The 21,687-nt window shown below is 30.3% G+C and overlaps 4 protein-coding genes across 11 annotated transcripts; 3 read left to right on the top strand and 1 right to left on the bottom strand.

Annotated features, from left to right (window-relative positions):
• The first annotated feature begins 16 nt into the window (after positions 1-16).
• On the top strand, positions 17-5,516 carry LOC107065241 (15-hydroxyprostaglandin dehydrogenase [NAD(+)]). 3 transcript variants are annotated; one of them, XM_015318741.2, is made up of 7 exons: positions 17-157; positions 2,642-2,781; positions 3,065-3,188; positions 3,292-3,398; positions 3,752-3,925; positions 4,023-4,177; positions 4,403-5,516. In XM_015318741.2, the coding sequence occupies exons 2-7, from the start codon at positions 2,689-2,691 to the stop codon at positions 4,515-4,517; spliced, it is 768 nt and encodes a 255-aa protein (XP_015174227.1). In that variant the 5' UTR covers positions 17-157; positions 2,642-2,688; the 3' UTR covers positions 4,518-5,516. The 3 variants fall into 3 exon arrangements, with proteins under 3 accessions (XP_015174227.1, XP_089028998.1, XP_015174230.1); XM_089172872.1 differs by lacking the exon at positions 17-157 and adding an exon at positions 1,148-1,579; XM_015318744.2 differs by lacking the exon at positions 17-157 and adding an exon at positions 1,148-1,592.
• A 732-nt stretch (positions 5,517-6,248) lies between these two features.
• Positions 6,249-10,105, top strand: LOC107065242 (protein RCC2 homolog). 4 transcript variants are annotated; one of them, XM_015318749.2, is made up of 5 exons: positions 6,584-6,722; positions 6,835-6,950; positions 7,229-7,469; positions 7,755-8,602; positions 8,691-10,105. In XM_015318749.2, exons 3-5 carry the CDS (start codon positions 7,259-7,261, stop codon positions 8,859-8,861), a joined length of 1,230 nt encoding a protein of 409 aa, XP_015174235.1. In that variant the 5' UTR covers positions 6,584-6,722; positions 6,835-6,950; positions 7,229-7,258; the 3' UTR covers positions 8,862-10,105. The 4 variants fall into 4 exon arrangements, with proteins under 4 accessions (XP_089028996.1, XP_015174235.1, XP_015174234.1 ...); XM_015318748.2 differs by having other exon boundaries at positions 6,835-7,069; XM_015318747.2 differs by having other exon boundaries at positions 6,835-7,073.
• Positions 10,106-11,098: 993 nt separating this feature from the next.
• LOC107065244 (ras-related protein Rab-18-B) lies at positions 11,099-13,283 on the bottom strand. Of its 2 annotated transcripts, XR_001475587.2 has the most exons (5): positions 13,008-13,283; positions 12,717-12,834; positions 12,277-12,594; positions 11,866-12,091; positions 11,099-11,646 (listed from the first exon to the last, which is right to left on the bottom strand). XR_001475587.2 is itself a non-coding variant. In XM_015318750.2 (4 exons), the coding sequence occupies exons 1-4, from the start codon at positions 13,088-13,090 to the stop codon at positions 11,924-11,926; spliced, it is 687 nt and encodes a 228-aa protein (XP_015174236.1). In that variant the 5' UTR covers positions 13,091-13,281; the 3' UTR covers positions 11,099-11,923. The 2 variants fall into 2 exon arrangements, 1 of the variants encoding a protein (XP_015174236.1); XM_015318750.2 differs by having other exon boundaries at positions 11,099-12,091; positions 13,008-13,281.
• Positions 13,284-14,183: 900 nt separating this feature from the next.
• On the top strand, positions 14,184-21,679 carry RhoGAP93B (MyTH4 and RhoGAP_KIAA1688 domain-containing protein RhoGAP93B). Of its 2 annotated transcripts, none has more exons than XM_089172846.1 (11): positions 14,184-14,578; positions 15,756-15,857; positions 15,952-16,090; positions 16,171-16,332; positions 16,410-16,941; positions 17,022-17,576; positions 17,664-18,089; positions 18,163-18,351; positions 18,434-19,293; positions 19,380-19,823; positions 19,974-21,679. In XM_089172846.1, the coding sequence occupies exons 1-11, from the start codon at positions 14,565-14,567 to the stop codon at positions 20,166-20,168; spliced, it is 3,618 nt and encodes a 1,205-aa protein (XP_089028972.1). In that variant the 5' UTR covers positions 14,184-14,564; the 3' UTR covers positions 20,169-21,679. The 2 variants fall into 2 exon arrangements, with proteins under 2 accessions (XP_089028972.1, XP_015174238.1); XM_015318752.2 differs by having other exon boundaries at positions 15,753-15,857.
• The last annotated feature ends 8 nt before the right edge of the window (positions 21,680-21,687 follow it).

Below are 21,687 nucleotides of genomic sequence, written 5' to 3'. Positions count from 1 at the left end.
CCGCGCGCCAATCAATATCCAACTATATAGGGTGTGTGCACAAGTTCACTCGCTGTGGGAATTTAGGCGAGTCTTCGTACAATCTTCCATCCAGTAGGAACCCGACCATCACCAACAAACATACCACACCTCCTCGAAGCTTGGAATCTTAAAACACGTGCGTGTGTGTTCACTTTCTTATATATACTTTCTCTCTCTCTCACTCACTTCTATTTAATCTTTATAGTTGTACGCATGTCCTGTATGTTATATGTGTATGTGTGTGTCTGTTTGTATATGTGCACCCCCGTACCGGAGCTACGACACACGTTTCGCTTTCGTTTCAGTCTCTGTCTCCGGCTTCTCGAGACAGGAGAGCCAGCGGGATTTTAAAAAAAAAAAGGTATGGAAAATCGGATAAGAATTAACGTGAAAAAAAAAAACAAGAAAAAAACGTAAACGATTTAACTGTGATTGCGCGTACGAATTAAGTTTTTATAATAATTATAAATCGTTTTAATATATATATATATATTTAAATATTATTATTTATTACCCTAGTAGCACAAAATATTGAAAAATATTGAATACATCTGTATTTAATATGAAAAAGACATTGAATCTCTTTTTAATATTAAATTTATTATATTTATTAATATTATAAATATTATCAATATTTTTCGATATTTTTATGCTACTAGGGTATTTTTATTTCTTTTTCTTTGTATTTGTTTGTTATTTAATTTTTTGTTAAATATTTTATTTAATATTTTATATTAATTTCTATCTTTTTATCCACCCCCTTTTTGTTTTCAAACAAGAATTAATTAACTAACATTTTCCAAATACAACTTACTCGTGTTACATTTTATTTATATATTATCGATGTTTTTTAAAAGGATAGTTTAAAAAAAAAAGAAAAACAAGGAAAAGAAGAAGTGTTTTTCTTTATTCTTATTTTACAATATTTAAAAAAAAAAAAAAAAAACACCATGAGAAAACATGGGAAGAATAATTTTTCTTTTTAACCATTATTCACCGTGTGTCGCGTCGAGATATACGAGATAAAAATAAATAAAGGAGGGAAATAAGATAGATAGATATATATATATATATATGTAATACGGAGATCTCAATTGGTGAGTCCTTGTTCTTTAAAATAAAAAGAAAGAAAAAAATATAAAAAAAATAAAAAAGTCACACACGTGTCAAATGGTAAAGAAGAAACTTTGTAGTATATGCGCGTTATGTTTGACATGTGATACGTGTGGTAAAACGCTTAAAGAGTTGAGAACCAAAAACCATCGTGTATCTTCTCACAAAACAGACACACACACACACACATATCAACCCAGACACACACACATATATATACACACAAAGTTACACACGTATACAACCCAGACACAACACATACAACAAGCATACACTTACATTTCTCGTACATGGGATAGACAAAAAATAAAAAACCTCAGAAGGGGATTTATGGTGAAGATAGAAAGAGAGGAGAATAAAAAAAAAGAGAGATAGAGAGAGAGAGAGAGAGAGGAAGAAGAGTGAGTTACATTGACAAGAAGAGGGGGATGTTGAAGAAGAAAAAGTAAGCGTGTACGGTAAACGACGCTTTCAGAGTAAATTCACTGACTCATGTATACATATATACAGACACACAAATACATATACATATATATTGATATTTTACTTACGACATAAAACCAACGAATGAGTGAGAGAGATCACAAATAAGAGAAAGAGTGAGAAAATCAAATAGTAGACGTAGCTTTTGTTCCACCCTCAACGATGGTTTTACTGTCTACAAGCTTCCCTTTTCCCTTATTTCTCTTTCTTTCTCTTTTCTCTTTTATGATAAATCATATAACCGAACGTTTTTCATAATATATTATAATAAATAAAATAAATATTGTGTAACTTTTATCTCGTGAAAATTTAATTGAAAGTTTGTCAATCGATACTTCGTTTTGTTCGTTAAAATCTGACAAGTATTGTCTCAAGGTCAACAATGTCCGATCAATCGCGAATCAAGTTCATTGCCAGTGATTTTTTGAGATCTGATTTTTATATAATAGTTTATTAATTTTATAAAATTGTATTGGTATTTAAAATATTTCATCTCGTGAAGAAACAAATATTTAGTAATCCAATAAACATTGACAGAAAGCTAACAATCAATCGTTAACTAATTCATCGTTAATAATTTTTATAATAGATAATAATAGATTATAAATAAAAATATAAAAAAAAAAAATACTTTATTCAAGAAGAAACAAATATTTGCTAATCGATACTACGTTGTCCCGTGATAATCCAGCAAACCTAACCACCATTATCGAATTAGTCGCACCCAAGTGTTCATTGTTTATAATTTTTAATCTTATTGTTATTTTGTAATATTTAATAAATTATAAATAAAAAAAGAAAATAGCATCTCATTGTCAGTAAAAAAAAATAAAATTTTAAATTATAAATCAATAATCTAATTTAAATAATTGCGTTAAAATTTAAAATATTTGTTTCAAAATCAACAATACAATCAATCGTTAACCTAAGTTCATTATCAAATAATTTTTTTATCCCAATTCACGAATTATTAATGATAAATTTTATTATATTGATAAATATACCCTGTTGCTTCCTGTTTAAGGATAAGGATTAAAATTCAAGACTAAGAAAGTATTCCTAAATCAAAGAATGGAAGTTAAAGGGCTAGTTGCCCTGGTGACGGGGGCTGCTTCCGGTATCGGCAGAACTTATGCCATCGAATTGTTGAATCAAGGAGCTAAGGTAAACAAATAATCATACTACTTATCTTCTTTTTTAAATAAATATTTTGATATCTTAGAAAAAATATTTACTAAGATTTTAGAATAAATTAAAAATACTGCATGATAAATATTTTTTTTAACGATTGATTCGATCATTTGAACGATTGATTGATAACTAACAGCTTGAACAAACAAACAAACAAAAATATCTTGTATAAAAGATAACGTTTTATAAAAATGATTATCTTATTGTTATTGTCATTACGAGTAAACATTTTTATTTGTAACTGTTTTATCGGCAGGTATCGATTTGTGATATCGATATTACGGAAGGTGAAAAATTGGCTGAAGAATTGACCATGAAATATGGAAAATCTCAGGTGATATTTTCCCCATGCGATGTCACGGATTATCCACAATTTGAAAGTACGTTTTACTCAATAATAGCAATAATTATAATTATAAAAAATTGTCATTTAATAATTCAATTATTTCTTGATTAATTCATTGATTAATTTGTTGTTTTTAGCTTCGTTTCAAACAACGATCGCTGCTTTTGGACAAATCGATATTGTCATCAACAACGCAGGTATAATGAACGATCGATTTTGGGAGCTCGAAGTTGACATCAATCTCGTAAGTTTATAAAAATAAAATAAATAATTAATTGACACAAATTCCTTGGATAAAATTACAAAAACACTTAATAAACGTATTATATTACATATTGCAAAAATGTAGCGTACAAATTAAGAAACGTTGCATAAATTTAATACCGGATATTAAAACGTTTTAATACTTTTCTGTTAAATCGACACTTTTCCTTAATTCATTTTTTTTTATAATTTATTCTTCAAATATTCAAAAGAAAATAATTATTTATTATTGTTTTATTATTAATATATTAATAATTATTAAATAATGTTTTAGAACAACGTTGAACTCATAAATATTTGTCTTGTTTTCTTTTTTCTTTTTTCTTTTTTTAGAATGGCGTGATACGTGGTACTCTCCTTGCTCAAAGATTTATGGGCACGGACAAAGGTGGACAAGGTGGTGTAGTCGTGAATATCGGAAGTAACGTTAGTATCAACCCCTGTGTAAGCGTGCCCATTTATTCGGCAACAAAAGCAGCAATCGTTAGTCTTACCAGAGCATTTGGGGTAAGTAAATATTTAAATGAAATTTTATCGAAAGTGGTAATTACTTTTTGGTTTTATTCTAAATAATTTAATATTTTGTATCGTTTATATTAAATAGGATCAGTATCACGTGGATTTAACGGGTGTCAAAGTGATGGCACTATGTCCAAGTACAACTGACAGTAATTCGGTGCCAGATATTGGTAAACAATTACTTTCATTACGATACAAGGAAGCTTGGAGTCGAGATACCAGTTCTATTGTTCCGCAAAAGTAAGTAAAATTCAAATAACAAAATTTATTATTTAATTAAAAATAATATATATATATATATCAATAAAATTTATTTAAGTTTAGCAAAAATTACATGACAGGTTTAATAATTACGATCAAAATGATTTTAATAAGCATGTAATTTATTTTCTAATGAACTTAATATCAGAAATATTATCTTTAAAAAAAAAATAATAATAATAACAATAATATATTTATTTACAGAGCTGAACATGTTGCCAAAGCGTTGATTCATATTTTGAGTACCGGCAAAAGTGGCAGCGTTTGGATGGTCGAAAATGGTGAACCACCACGCGAAGTGAACTTTCCAAAATATTAAATAATTAACAAACCCCCTCCCCCCCAAAAAAAAAAATAATAATAATAAACAAAAGGAAAGAAATGAGAAAAAGAAAAAAAAAAAGTCTCAACGCGTCAGTCAAACGCACGACACGTAAAATTCTTCCTCGCTTAATCACAAAATAACTAATAACTATGCCATAACTATAATTATAATTTTATATCAATTTTTTATAATCTAAACTATAAACTATCTCGAAAGTCTCGAATCAAGTTAATGAAATCCAAGTTTTTGTAATGATCATAATTATTATTACGATATTATTCGTATATTTACTATTATCATCATCTTCATCATTATTATCATCATCATCATCATCATCATTATAATCATCATTAATCTCAATTAATTCATCGAGAATTCGAGTTAGCGACATTTTGTACGTTTTTACTCTCTCTTACAAAATGAATCCTGTAATTTAGCACCGATCTTGATTAAAATTAGCACGCTAGAATCGCGTTGATCGCTTGGTCGTTAACGGATAATAACGTCCGATAATTATTTGCTTTAAAAAAAAAAAAAAAAAAAGAAATAAAGGTATGCGTAAGTGTGAAGATATGTATGTCACATTGTGTATATGTGTGTGTGTGCGTGTGTGTGAGAAAAAGAGTGAAAGAGAGAGGGACGATTGATACAGTTCGTAGTACACCATAATGGTACTTACTCGTCCGTTACTGAAAATAAGTAAGAAAAAGAAAATGAAAAAGTTAAAAAAAAAAGAAAAAAGAAAAGTGAAACAAAGTAATAAGAAAATGACATTGTAAATCTCTACGACAATTTTTGTTTTATCTGCGCCGAAAAATATTACAAAAATTACAAAACACACAAAAGAAGAAGGAAAAAAAGAGTAAAAAAAAATTATTCGTAACTAATGGAAACAATTGTTGGTTCGTTTGTTTGTTTGTTATAATTTGCTGAGAATGTATGTTGCGCCAAGCTTTGCCAATAAAAATGCATAGCTTTTTAAGAAAATTGAAAGGAAGAAATGATTAGTCCTATTTATTTATTTATATTATATTTTTATTTTTACCTCACTTTGTTTTATTTTTATATTGTCATTGCATTGATTTAAAATAAACAAATGAACGAGAAACACGTAATTCTTATAAAATTAAAGTTATTCGTTTGTTACAATTTTAATAATAATTTTTTATTTATTGTTTAATACGATGAATTGTTCAAAATATTAAATAATAATTATAAATTACATATTGAATATTGAAAAAATTTAAATCTGCATTCTCGATCTATTCGAGACATTCGAGATCTCGAATATTCGAAAAAGATCCTCCATTTAAAAATTTATTCGAATCATCCAGTTGAAATTAATGCAAAAATAAAAAAAAATAAAAGCACCGATTAATGTTAATTGTCACATAACAATACGAAAAATAATTGACAAGTTAAATTTATCAAATTTAAACAAATTCGCGGAATTATTTAAAATCAAAGATTTTAAACATTAAAAAAAAAATCGTTAATACCATTAAAATAAAAAAAAATATTATTTAGCCAACAAATTAAAGTTAATAAATATATTTTATCTTTGCCATGAAATATAATATATTATTTTAATTTAAAAATATCAAAAAAAAAAAAAAAGAAAAATGTCGGATAAATATCTCGATCGATTAATCGAAAATAAGAAATGATTCGATATAAAGAAGAAAATTCAAAATTCGTATAACTCTGGATGGATAGGAAACGAACCAAAAATATGAAGAATTCCGCGTTCCCTAAATTAGGAATCGAGGGAACGCGGAGCGCGCCTTCGGCGATTTACAATCATAAACCGTGGTTTGCTTTGTACTTATCGTTCGAGCATGGTTTTATTATGATTTTTGAGCGCCAGGTGGCCGCGTTTTTGCTGGCCATTCGTATAGCGGTGCAATTTACTGAACGCCATTGCATCGATAAATGTCACGAGGGTAGGTCCGGATTTGTCGAGAAAAATTGGTCCTTTTTTTCGCGCTATAATAAGGACAAAAAAAAACGAGAGGTTGAATACAACATTTGTTTGTTAATTAGTTAAATTTTGGTGTAGTGCCGATATGTCTAAGAGAAAAAATGCGACGGTTAAAAAGGGTCGGTCAAAATCTAAAAAAGTTGAATACGATGAGGAGGATATTTCGAGCGAACACGAATCCGATGTTGAGGACGCCGAGAGTGGCACTAATGTCGACGGTGAGGACGCTGCCGAAGACGATCTTACCGATGTCTCCAATATACCTGAGCTGCCGTCGCCAGAGGTGACTTTTTTTATTTATTATTTATCTCATTTCAATATTTACCTCAGGTAACACAATATTGATGAATAATACACGATGGTACTCCTAACGGTGCTAGAAGAATTACTCACTATGTGTGTGTGTGCGTGTGTTGATAACGACGAACCTTGGCAACGAACTAACAGTACGTAATAAACACAACATTTATCCTCTGGTCATGAATATGAAAATTAATAGAGGTGGCTTTATACGATGGATTTTAACAAACCTACAACAACGAACAACAACGGCCATCAACAATAAGCATGTAACATTTCAGATCCCTGTAATAATGCATAATTTAAATGCAAATATACTATTTAATTTGCATCAATCCATTTGGATTCTGATAAGAAACAATTGGTGCATAATAATTAATATAATCACTGATTATTATTATGCTCTTATTTGATTCTGTTACAGGGAGGCTGGGGTAAGCCTGGTACGTTGCTTATGTGTGGTCTAACCAATTGGGAAATGGCAGGACGTAAAGCACCTCCCAAATCACTCAAGACTAATGTTGGACGTAGTTTGTGGACACCGCATACTTTTAAAAATTTAAATGGAGCTCGTATCAGACTGATAGCTTCCGGACCTGCTGCCTCTCATAATATTGTTGTTACTGAGGATAATAGATGCTTGACTTTTGGTAAAAATGATAAAGGTAAATTGATCATTGAATATCTTACTTTTTATTTTTTAAAGTCATAATTACTTTACCTGCAAATCCGCAGAGATTTTTGTAGCGCTGGATTAGCAGGATATTATTGTATATAATATCATATGTGAACATTATTTCATAACTTTGAGTATTTGTTAGGCCAATCACTGTAAATATCACAATTATAGTTTTGTAATTAACTTTTTTTAGAATTCTACAGCAAAAAAAAATGTGTTTAAATTCTATCTAAAATCATATTGAATAATCTATATTGTCAATGAATTGTAGGTCAATTGGGTGTTGGTGATACTAAACGTCGGGATGAACCAACCGAAGTAGAAGCATTAAAGGGACACACTATTATAGCAGCATCTTGCGGTCGAAATCATACACTTTTTTTAACCAGCCGTGGTTTAGTATTTGCTGCCGGGGACAATAAGTTAGGACAGTGCGGGGTAGGAAAAACTGATCCCTGTATTGTTAAAGCTACAAAAGTTAAATATACCGGACCTCCAATAGTAAAAGTAGGATGTGGGGCAGAATTTTCTATGATCTTAGATATTAAGGGTGGCCTACACTCTTTTGGATGTCCAGAATATGGTGTATTAGGTCATAACACAGATGGAAAATATTTTATAACTAATACGAAGATGGCGTTTCACTTCGAGAAAGTGCCTAAGCGAATCGTTTTATACGTAGAGAGAGGTAAAGATGGTCATGTTACGCCATTAGACCGTGTGGAAATCACAGATTTCAGTTGTGGTCACTATCATACAGTTGCTATTGACAGTATGAATCGTGCTTTTTCATGGGGATTTGGTGGAATCGGTCGATTAGGCCATAATGAACAAAGAGATGAATTAGTACCACGTTTAATTAAGTTTCTTGAGCCGCCTAACCGAGGTGTTAGATCTGTTGCCTGTGGTAGTACTTACAGTATTGCAATTAATGTTCATGGTTCAGCACTTATGTTTGGACAGACTAAACGTACTGGAGAAGCTAATATGTATCCGAAACCTATTCAGGATTTATCAGGTTGGGAAATCAGATGTATTGGATGTTCACAAAGTAGTATAGTTGTTGCTGCGGATGATTCTGTTATTGCCTGGGGAGGTAGCCCGACCTTTGGTGAATTGGTAAGTAATATTTTGTAATCGCTTAAAATTCAATTCTATATAGTATTATTATATTTAAAAAAATATATGTTACATACTACCTATATAGGGTTTTGGTGAAATGCGCAAATCATCAACTACTCCTATGGAGGTAAAAGCCCTAGAAGGTTTATACATTACAGCTGTTACTTGTGGCGTCTCTCATACATTAATGATCTGCCGAGATGACACTGAAGAGGAAAAAGCTAAAATTAATAAACTTCCAGTATATTCTGTTTAATTATTAGATAATTATTTGGATTGATAAATACATGGGGATATACAATGCTTACCGTCAAACCATTATACAAACAAACATTGGAAAGAATATTTTAATTCTATATTCAAACGTAAGTAATCATATCCCAATAAACAAGGTCAGCCTAACATCAGGGATGCATTGTAAAAAGATTTAAGCTATCTTTGCTTGGGTCCAGAAACAGTTGCAGCATAGAAATGCTCATTTCCTTGAGACAAAGTCTTTAGCAGACTGGAAAATACGTCCATATGAAACATAGACTTAGCTATTACTCTACTTTGTACTTCCAATTTTTACTTAATCTGTAAATGACAGTTCATCTGTAATAGTAATCCCTTTCTGTTAGTAGCTCAGGATATAGACCAAACAGATAGATGCAAAAATATATTTTGATACGTTGCTATTTTATTGGAGTTCGCTGTAAATTTAAATTACAGCGATAAGTGATTATTTGTATGAGAAAAAGTGCTGGGAACACTGGAAATTGTTAAGAAAGTTTTTTATTTCTATCATTCATTGTAGTGAATTTATATTATAATCTTGTAATCTATACCATTGATTCATTACGGTAGTACCTGAATCATTGCACCCATAGAAATTTTTATATTACATATGTAAGTACTATATAATACATGACGTATATAGAGATACATTTAAATAATTCACATGTCCAATGATTTATAAACAATATGTTAACGACTTAATATTTATGGTCTATGACCAATAATTTTATTTCATTTTAGCCTGTAAGATATGATAGCTTCCTTGAAACCAGCATTATTTGTCATACCATTTTTTTTTTAATGAAAATTAACTTCTTTTATCTTATTTTATATATGACATATAGGAAGTGAAGTTTCAGTTAACATTATATATTGTTGGCTATTGTATTATTATACAAGGCATTCCAAAATTTAGACTTATAACAATTCACAATTATTTGGAATCCCTTGTATCTCTCATCTCAGCACAATTATTTAATATTATCTATCTTATTTTTATTAATATATATTATTATTATTAATATTATTATTTCTATTATTTTTATTTTTATTTTTATTTTTATTTTTATTTTTATGTTTATTTTAAAAAGAAGACTTTTTAAATGCAATAGAGTATTAATTTTACTTATGTTTTTCATCGTAAATATATAGAAACTTATAGAAAACTTACTTTAGATTTTACAAGACAAAATGTAAAGAACACTGCCAAAATGTGTTAAAATATATTGTTTTTTTTTTTATTGTAACATGTCCGGTATTTAACCATTCCATTTTTTTCTATGTAATACTCTTATGCAAATTTTGCACTAAAACGAACTTGTTCTAACACATTTGTAACGAATTATAATTGTGAAATAAATGAAATTTTTAAGAAAAATTTTATAACTGTGAATTCATATAATCTATGACTTCTTTCATATATTTTTCTGGAACATTATTATATTTCCAACGTAATAATTGATATGATATGTAATATATTGGATCAGTTGGATTGTATTTTAAAACACTGCTCAATGCCCAGATGAGTGCTAACACTTTATTGTGCCTGTATATATATATATATATATATATATAGAGAGAGAGAGAAAAAGAATTCAAATATAGTTCTAATAAAAACTTTGAATAAATATATATTATAAATTTATAACTAACGTTAAATTTGTGGATTCTAGATATTCATAGCAGGAACATTTGAATGGTTTAAAAGCACAATATTGATTTGTTACTGTATAATCATTTGGAGAAAGATACTTTTTACTTGAATTGCACGAGGATATATCATCTTCTTCGTATTCTGTTTCACTAGACATGATTTTATTTTCTATTTTGTCTTGCAATATTGAAAATATAAAATTAACTAATTTTGTAAATATATAGCCAAGAAATTTATAGAAAATTTCCTAACGAAATTCAAAAATAATTGAACATCAAATTGTGTTAACACTCTGATTATATACAGGGTGTCCTCTAATTGAATATCCATATACTTGACTGAATTTGCAATTCTGGAAAATTAAAAGTCATATTCGATAAATAACAAGTGTAGAACTGATACAAATATCATCATCATATTGGCAATATATGTAAACATATTTAAGAATAAAAATATTCCTTTGAAATATCAGAAAGTAAGATAGTGATATCTGTTAAATAGAAATTTTATCAAGTAAACAAGTAACACCCTGAATTTTAATATAGTAGTATGTAATATAAATATATATTTAAAATGCTTTATTTACAAATAAGTACAATAAGTTACAATAGACTTGTGTATAAGACAATGACCATAATATATTATTTTGAAAATTTTATTTGTACGAGTATAATTCCACTTAGTTTTTTAATGCTTTTGGATCAATATATCTTCTATGAATTATGTGCATTATAGGTATTGGAATTATAAGCAAGTAATAAAAGACAGATCATTATAAAAGAAAGAAAGATTTTATGCTCTTCTAATAGATAATAGACATACGTTTATATCAGGCACATAACAAACTTTATATAAGTGTATAAATGTAACAAAGCAAGAGACTCTATAAAAAAAGTGATCAAGCGTCTGTGATAAAAAATTGATATTAGTGTTAAGATAAATATTTATTTGATGAATAATTTGGAAATAAATTAAACGTTGTTCATTTAGAATATTCGAATAAACAGAGCTTTGGCTAGCTTATTATTATTATTATTATTATTATTATTAATGGTTCAAAGCATCAGCTTTTTCATTCTTGGCTCATCCTACGTCCGATTTTTTTGTACACCTGCAATATATAACTATAAATTGATGATATTTTTTAAATTCGTCGTTAAATGTGAATGATTAATTTATAATAAAATTGTTAGCACATTTTGTTTGTATTGTTCACAGATGTGAAAGGTGTATGTTTGTTTCTTTATCTAATTTAATATAATTCTAACAATGATTTACAGTATTAATTATTCATTATAACTTATTCTTGTTGTTTAAATAAACAACATACCATACAGTAGGCATCATGATTACAATCATTACCAAAAGAATTTCTTTATCACAGCCACTTAAATCATACTACAATAACAACGCGAATATGAATAATTTTGTGGTTCGTAACCATCCGTCAATTGTAATCCTCTTTTTCCCATTCGATATCTCGCACCAGTTGTATTATTGCCATTATCGATATATTTTTGCGATTGAGTATCCCACAAACCGGGAGTTTGCAATATCTATTAATAAATAATATTAAATATCAATATACTTATATCGTTAATTCATTGCACTATGATTTAACATATGCAACTGCATGCCATATTCACAATGAAATACTTAATAAAATAAGTTCATAAAATTTGCCATGAACAGCAGGATTCGTGTTTAAGGGATTAATATACAATAAATCATTGTAATTTACCTTTTGAACGAGCTCCTCAAAGCAACACTTAACTCCATCCGCAGTTTTAGCACTACTTTCGATATAAAGCGACTGATGTCTTCTAGCAAATTGTAAACCTTCTTCATTGCTTACCTCTCTGTTAGGTAGATCTATTTTATTACCAACTATCATCTTAACAATATCTGTTTTATTGCAATATGTATTTAATTCGTTAAGCCATGTATCTAGTTTTAAAAATGTATTCCTATCGGTAACATCATATACTAGAATAGCTCCTTGTCCATCTCTATAATAACTTGGTGTTAAAGTACGAAATCGTTCTTGTCCAGCGGTATCCTATATAACAATAGACATATATACATATGTAATTATTACAATTAAAACCTTATATAACATGTACACACCTATGGTTTCAGAATAATACTATTTATACAAGTAACTAATATCAAATAACTAACCCAAATAGCAAGTTTTACTATACTATCATCGATTGTGATATATTTTGTTTTATAGTCCATACCAACTGTATTTCGCATATTTTCCGAGAATTCATCTTCTGTGAACCTTAAAAGTATACTAAAAATACAAAATACAAAAGAAATAATGAACGTTATATCATCAATTAATTTAACATTGTAAATTAACCTTATCAAGAAAAATTGTATATATATATATATATATATAAATGTATAACACACATGTATGTATGTATGTATATATATATATATAAATGATTACTTTAAATCTACCTTGATTTACCCACGTTAGATTCTCCTATCATAAGAAGTTTAAGAACTGTTAAAATATTTTGATCCATGTTATGATCATCCATGATGTATATTTAACAATATTTTCTTGAACGTTTGCGTCGTATTATTTTTCTACGACACGAAATTGACTTTTGATAATGCAACAATATATCTGCACTTCATAAGTATCAATTATCAACAACATAAACGCGTCACAAATTAATACGATGACACACAAGAACGTAACTGCAGAAATAGAAATTCTCCCTTCTATGATAAAGATTCCTTTAACTTTCCCAATCGTTCATCAGATGGCGCAACGATTGCCACTTGCATTTCCAAAACTTTCTTTACTATGTTATGCAATTTTTTTTCTTTTATTGCAATTTTCTTCGTATAATTAATTTAATAATTATATATAAATATCTCTCTTTTATTTGCACATACATAAACATAAATTTATTATCATTTTTATTTAATTGAATATTATCAATATGATAATTTTTATCTAATTTATTAATAATTTTATTAATTATTTTTATTGACAACAATTATCTAGAAATGATTTTATTTTTTAATGAAAACACATAAGAGATATTCAATTGCATTTTTTTTTTACAATTAATACAATGAAATCATTATTATACGTTATACAAGAAATGTATGATTTCTAAATGGTTAATATTATTTATTTAAAAAAATGTATGCTTTAAATAGATCGATCGATCAATACTCGATACGAAGTAAACATATAAAAAAGAAAAAGAAAAAAAGAAAGAAAAAATAAAATAGAAGGATTAATTCGACGAATGATATGTAATTTTATTTTTATTAGTGTGGTATCTGTATCAAAGAAAATATGATGCCAGTATTTTCTAACCTATACCAAATTCGGTATTCGCATAATCGCACGTCTGAAGATGACGTTTGTAATAAATTATTACAGACAATACAATGTCTATTATCAATCATTATTTTTACTTGTATAGATGAGTAAATTAAAATTTTGATATAAGTTAAAAAAAAGAGAGTAAAAAGAGAAATAAGAATGCATAATGAAAAAAAATAGATTCGCATTGTTATTGGAACAAACGACGATAATATATATACATACATATATATATACATATACGTATATATATATATATATATATATATATATACATACAGTAGTTAGTTATCTATTCCGATGGATACACATTCGCATATTTAATTTAACCATAATATAAAATTAAAATAGATCGAATGATAAATAAATGAAATAACAAATGATTATTCTTAATGTATATATGTTAAAGAAGGAATATCTATGAAGGGATTGAAAAAAAAAGTATGTAAGAGTATACTTGTGTTATCTAAAATAAGGTAGAGAGAAGTTTGGCTTGATTGCAAGGATTAAGATGGCCGCGGTAGGCTGCCATGAAGGGAGTGCGTCGCTCGTGCTCGTGGAAATGGGACGTTGCAACGTCGAAGTGTCATTGTTGTTCTTATGAAGTGTCACGTAGTGACGTTAAGTGATACAGTTAATTTAACAAATTTAAGAAGAATCATTAAAAAATGGCATCGGACGGGTAAAATATATTTCTATTTTAAATACATGATTAAAGAGAAGGAGTTCGTAAACGTTCTAGTCACACATAACGATATAATGTATGTATGCTTAGCTCGAATGGTTTGCTGCAGATCGATAGTGAATTTTTACCACTGACCCGTCCCAGTTTTTACTCTAGACAAATTTTTCGCATTATTATATGTGATTTAGTTTAAATCATTCTCACGTTTCTTTTAAGATATTGGGCGGGTCCCCCCTCAAACCAACCAATTCAACCAACCAACATTTACTTATTGTCTTTTATACATTGTGTCATTTTTATGCGCCTCTTAGCTCTCACTCTCTTTCTGCGCACTGCACCGTACTATTCGTTATCTTTCCTTTTTTCTCTTTCACCATTTCGCGCTTTCGTTGATTCTGCTTCTTCTTCTTCTTCTTCTTTTTCATATTCATCTTCAACTTCATCTTCATCTTCATCTCTTACTTTCCTTTTTTTTTTATCTTTTCCCTATCTTTCTTTCCTCCTTTTTTTTCTTTCTTTCTTTCCTTTTCGCGACTATACGTACACGATCTACGCGCGAATGACTCTCCGCGGCCTATTTTAGCCAATTAAACGGATAACATGACATCAGGCAGTTGCTTGTAATGCCACCAGCATTCCTATCAATTTATGATCTTAACAATAGGGGTCGAATGTTCTTTTGCTTCTTTTTACGTTTCTGTATTTTTCGTTTTTTTCCCCCCTCAATAATTTTTTTCTACTTTTATATCGTAGCTTTTATTTCTGGAAATTAAGTGACTAATAGATTATATATCTCGTTTGTGGTTTTTCACATATTTGCTTTTCCAAGTATTCGTTTTTTAACATGCTTCAGTTTCGTGTATTTATAATTGGTTTATTCAAGTCATTTGCAAATCCTTTGATCTCTTCAGATTAATTCTAGTTTCAATATTTTGTCTACATTTTAATAATAAAGTTCTTAATTGATGCTGAACTTTTCATCTTTTAAATCAATTGTTTTAATAATGAGCTTAGCATCACATTAAATCAAATTCCTAGTGACTGTTGAATGATAAGTGATATGACAATGTGCCTGTAACTTTATTCTTAGTTTTATGAAACAAATGATTTCATAATTCATTCCTTTTAATATAAACACCAAATGTAATATCTTAATTACAAATAATTACAGTAGGATGGAATGGGTCGAAATCATAGAACCACGTACAAAGGAGCATATGTATGCCAACCTTACCACCGGAGAATGTGTATGGGATCCACCACCTGGTGTACCAGTGTAAGAGATTATTTTTTATCAGAAAGTGAAAGAAGAAGAAGAAAGAGAATGAGAGAGAGAGAGAGAGAGGTTAACACTTATGAATAATTTATAGGAAGAAGACGGATAATAATCAGTGGTGGGAATTATTTGATCAGAATACGTCAAGGTTTTATTACTATAATGCCACATCTCAGAAAACTGTCTGGCATCGTCCAACCGATTGCGACATTATACCCTTAGCAAAACTGCAGGTGAAAAATTTGATGATCCACTCGATATTACTTTACATTATTTAACAAGTTTTTAATTTGTATAAATTTGATGTTTGTAGACATTAAAGCAGAATACAGAACCAGCTGGTAGTAGTGGAAGTGATATCCAAAAGAATGCAGAGCCAAGAAAGAAAGAGTCTGTGTCTACGCAGACTCAAACACCTGTTAGTCGTTCAATGCGTTTTAATCATCAAGACAATCCTAATTTATCTGTTACATTGGTAAGATTAATATTTCTATGTCAAAGTATTTGTTTAATATTCTTCATATATTGATGGTTATATTTTTATTTCGATAGCAAGTTGGTAGTGCTAGTAAATCTCGAACATCTGGCATCGGTGTGGATATGCAAACATCTCCACCATCTCCATCTCCTTCCTCAAGACGACATCATCATCATCACCATCATCATCATAATAATCGGCATCATAGACATCACGAAGTACCAGCAACTAGACGACAACATAATCATTCTCAAGATTCTGGTCGATCCAGTGATAGTTCTGTCTCCCATAGTCGCACATCTTTAGAATCAACAGGGTATCGATTGCTAGATTCTCCGCATCGTCATCATCATCGAACTACGGTTCAACCTCCTCCAACACATGCTCAATCTTCACCTAGACAACATAGTGGCACATTAGAAGGTAGATGTCACAAAAGTGGGACACTTGAAAGCGTTAAGAATCAGAAGTCTATATCATTGGGTGAACCACCACCACTGGGATTGTCTCTCTCAACTAGTACTCCTCTCTTCAAGAAAAAGACTTTCCCAGATGCACAACGCGAGGGTAGAATAGGAAATTTGGATCTTGAAAAGAACAAAAATGGTAAGATTCTCTAAGATTGTTTTATCAAATGAAATAATATAAACAAATCTATTACTTACAAATATATTTTGACAATGTAGGTAAAGAAAGTAGTAGAGGTTCCTATGGTCCTGAACCAAGTACTTCTCCATATAGAGATTCTTTAATGGAATCAAGAGTATTCAGGCAAGAAATGCCACCCTATCGTCCGCCAGAAGTTCAAATAAGTCATAGCTATAAATCCCAAGGTGAAAAATATGGTTCGTTAGTTGAAAGCAGTAATCGTTTCCTTAGAGAAAGAGATTGGGAGATGCATCAAAGAGAAAGAGTTAATAGTTTGGACAAATCTAATACTTCTGCCTTTTATCCAAGTTCCATGCATCCACGGAATATGAATAAACAAGATACTACAGGTAGTATAGGTAAAAGACATTATGGATGTTCTGCTTCATTGTCAGAAGCAAATGTTCGTGATATGTATGGAGCAATGTTAGCAGAGAGAAATGATCCATCCAAGAGTTTAGTAAGAGCTACAGGAATTATTTCTAATGTAGCCAAACAGAGAAGTATGGAAGTATCTGAGAGAGAAAGAGAACGGGATCGTGATAGAGAAAAGGAATATAGAAGAAATACAGCGTGCAATAATTCGCTCGATTGTAAGTACATAAACGTACAACTTTGTTTTTATATAAAATATAATTTTTTAAATACTAACGTTGTGATTGTGTGTGATTGATTTATAGGCACATCGCAACCTTTAGCTCGTAGTTATAGTTTTGTGCAACAACAAAAATTGCAACAGTTACATCAACAACAGCAACAGCAGCAACAACAACAGCAGCAGCAGCAACAACAACAACAACAGCAAAGTAGAAGAAGAGATAGAGACGAAGATGCCATGCACGAGCGTTATTTGATAAGTCAAAGTCACGAACAATCTAGACAGCGACTTAGTAGTAACACTAGTAGTAGCAACAGTAGCAACAGCAGTAGCAATAGTGCTGTAGGAGAAGATATTGAAGGACATCTGGATACGGAAGATAGTAAGAAGAAGAGAAGTAATGGTAATCCAAGTCCACCGTTATCTCCGTTCTATGGAAATCTTTTATCAGATGCAGATCATTTGTTACCACTTCAACATTATATTCTTCAACAAGCTAAGTTATCAGGTAATTACATTTTTGTTCTTGTATTACTTACCAATTTGTCGTGTGTAATGTATTTGTGTGTTTATTTCTATAGGTTGTTACAAATTTGGAGATCCATTGTTAGTAGAAGAGGGTGATGATTCTTTAGACGAAGAGGGTGGACGAAGTGGAGGTATAGGAGGAAGAGTTGACGATGATTCTGATGATCAGTTTGCCGATGACGAAGCAGCAAGTAATCAGGGTGACTCGTCTAGCCAAGAATATCTCGAAGATCATTATGCTGGTTAATATATTATCATTGATCATATTAGTTTTTATCTATAATTAAACAATTTATATTATTTTCTTGTATTATTTGATTACAGATCTAGGTAACTATGATACCGCTGGTTTAGCAACTTATTATAATACGGCCGACACATTAACAAGGCCACAACCATCGCCACCAGCTTCGCCAACTATAGTAACGCAAACAGAAACACAAGATAGCGTTGTTCCGTGTGTTAGACCAGTATCTTTACCATCTTCCACTTTAACTTCTATACCAAGTGTAGGTACAGGAAACGATAATACCGATTTAGATGAGGCACGTCGTGACGATAGTACCAGTGGTGGTGATATCGAAAAATATGCTCAAGACAATCTTAATTTGAATTGCGGAAGACCAAAAGGATTAAGATTATTGTTTCGAAAGAAATTCAGTGTCCGTGATATTCTCAGTTGGTCAAAGGATCCTATACCCCAGCCAATGTTGGTTGTTGTTGATGGTGAAAAATTATTGAAAAGAGAGGCATGCAATTTGTTTAGATTGGTTCAAGTATATATGGGTGATCGTAAGGCAAACGTTGGTATGACGTTAGACGGAGTTGCTATGGACATCGTAAATACAGCATTTTCTAAACCACCTTTACGCGATGAGTTGTATGTTCAAATCTGTAGACAGACTACAGAAAATCCTCGAAAAGAAAGTCTTCGTAGAGGCTGGGAACTGATGGCTATTTGTTTAGCATTCGTACCACCTAGCGCTACCTTTGAACCTTACCTCGAAGGATACATGAATAGGCACCGCGATCCAAACTTCCAATTTCCAGAGGTTGCTAAGTGGCCAATTCATGTACAGGTCAGTCATTATGCAACGGTTGCCTGTAAACGTCTTCAGCGAATTGGTGCTCATGGTAAAAGGCAGCCCCGTAAGGCTACCACTGAAGATATCGATCAAGCCAGGGTAATTATTTCATAACTTTCTTAATAATTTATTTTAAAAAATTGTCTTATATATGAATAATTTCTATATTATTTCAAACGATATAGATACAAATTTTCCGTGCATCAATGTTTGGTGCAACCCTATCCGAAGTAATGGCATTGCAAAGAGATCGTTTTCCACATCGTGAATTACCGTGGATACAAACGACATTAACAAGACAAGTATTGGTACGTGGTGGCACATTAACGGAAGGTATTTTCCGGGTATCCGCTGATGCCGACGAAGTGAGCGCTTTGAAGGCCTGCTTAGATAAATTTGAAGATGGCGCGATATTGGCAGCTTCTCAAGATGCACATGCTCCTGCTTCCTTATTAAAGCTATGGGTACGCGAATTATACGAACCTTTGATACCAGACTCCTTTTATGCGGAGTGCGTATCGATGCGTCATGATGATGCACAAGTTTCAGCAACTAGCGTAGCTGCTATCGTTGATAGATTGCCTGATCTCAATCGACGCGTTTTGTGTGACCTTATAAGATTCTTACAGGTAAGTTAAATAAATTTTCTACATTTTAATTATCAGTATTACAATATTTTACATGTAGTATTTGTTTAAGCATTACTGATAATTAGAATGCAACAGAATTAATAATAATTAAAAAAAAAAAACATACATATATTTATCTTTTTGTTTTAGATCTTTGCAAGGCCTGAAGTAGTAGCACGTACCAAAATGGATGCAAATAATCTTGCAATGGTAATGGCACCAAACATTTTACGGTGTACATCACAAGATCCTCGTGTTATATTAGAAAATGCACGAAAGGAAATGGCTTTTGTTCGTACTCTGATCGAGTCGTTAGACACTGCTTGGATCGATGGTCTTCACTGACCATTCTATTACGCTAGTAAAGAACACTTTAGACTATTATGCCAAATGAATCAGCTGTATATTCACACCCGTTGTTAGTTATCTCACTGTTCTCTACACGTTCGTATATTTTTGTTTATTTGTTTGTTCATCTCTTGTCACTTTAAAAAAGAAGAAGAAGAAGAATAAGAAGATGAAGAAGAAGAAGAAGAAGAAAAAAAACAAGAAAAGAAAAAAAAATATTACCTTGAATGTTCTCTCGTGTTGGTAAGTTTAGTGCTCGAAGTTTTACCAAGCTAAAATAACGCCATAATCTATTCTCCTTCACACTTTCTATTTATTATTTATATACAGATTCTATGTTATATAAAGATAGAGATTATTAGATTATATTATGTAGATCCCTCTATATATATATATATATATATATATATATATATATATATATCACATTGTATGTCTATATAATATATAAATATATATATATATATACACATACACATATTATATATATACATGTATGTATATATACGTATAGGATGTATCCGGTAGGGTGATACAACCGTGCGGGAGGTGATTCTAAATATAAAAATTTACTCGAGAACGGGGCCTTAAACGAACAAAACAAAAGAAAAAACAAAATGTTACTCCTTTTTTTCGACGTTATTTTTACACTTAAAATCACCACCCCCCTCTTCTCGCCTGATCGTATCACTCATACATCCGAATATATTCTGTTATAATATATATATGTATATATATATATACATATATATTTTATCATCCCCTTGTTACCGCGCAAAGCAAGCAAGCAAGCAAGCGGAGGGCTTTTTTTACTCGATCATTGTTGAATCTCGTGTAAGATACAAGATCTTCATGTGTTATCATCATGTATAGCTGCACTCTTCGCGATGATCTTTTTTGTATAAGCGATGAATTTGAGAGACGTGTACAACGTTTATCAAAAGAGTAAACATTGTAAAACATCAATAAGTTGTACTCGCAGATGCGTTTCTTTGATTTTCCTCTTTTTTTTAGTTTCCTAAACATACTTACGTACACATATATACGTATACATATATATATATATAGATGTATTATTATTTCATTGTTTCGTAAAATATTTTCTTCATTTTTTTATATAATATATATATATATATATATAACATTGAGATCATCTCATAATTAATTTTGAAAATTTTTTCTTGACATATTTATAATTATTATTAAAAATGTGAAATAATTCAAAGACGTTTCTAAATTCAATGACTAATGTATTGTTACTAAAAATGGATGATACATGTATGTATATATATATATATATATATACATTAATGTTTTATTTTTTGTTGATTTTCATTATTGTCATTTAAACGTCATCGTTATCATCATCATCATCGCCATCGTCATCATCCATTGTTAAACAGATTCAGCTTTATCAATGTAATTGTAGCGAACAAACGTTTAAAGGCACCGTTACGCTTATCACAGTTTTTGAATGAGAGAGAGAGAGAGAGAGAGAGAGAGAGAGAGAGAGTGA

Source organism: Polistes dominula, unplaced genomic scaffold (assembly GCF_049000335.1).
Source record: "Polistes dominula isolate Pdom_NZ unplaced genomic scaffold, Pdom_raw_medaka contig_23, whole genome shotgun sequence".
Taxonomy (NCBI): domain Eukaryota; kingdom Metazoa; phylum Arthropoda; class Insecta; order Hymenoptera; family Vespidae; genus Polistes; species Polistes dominula.
This window is presented reverse-complemented; position numbering and strand designations above follow the sequence as displayed.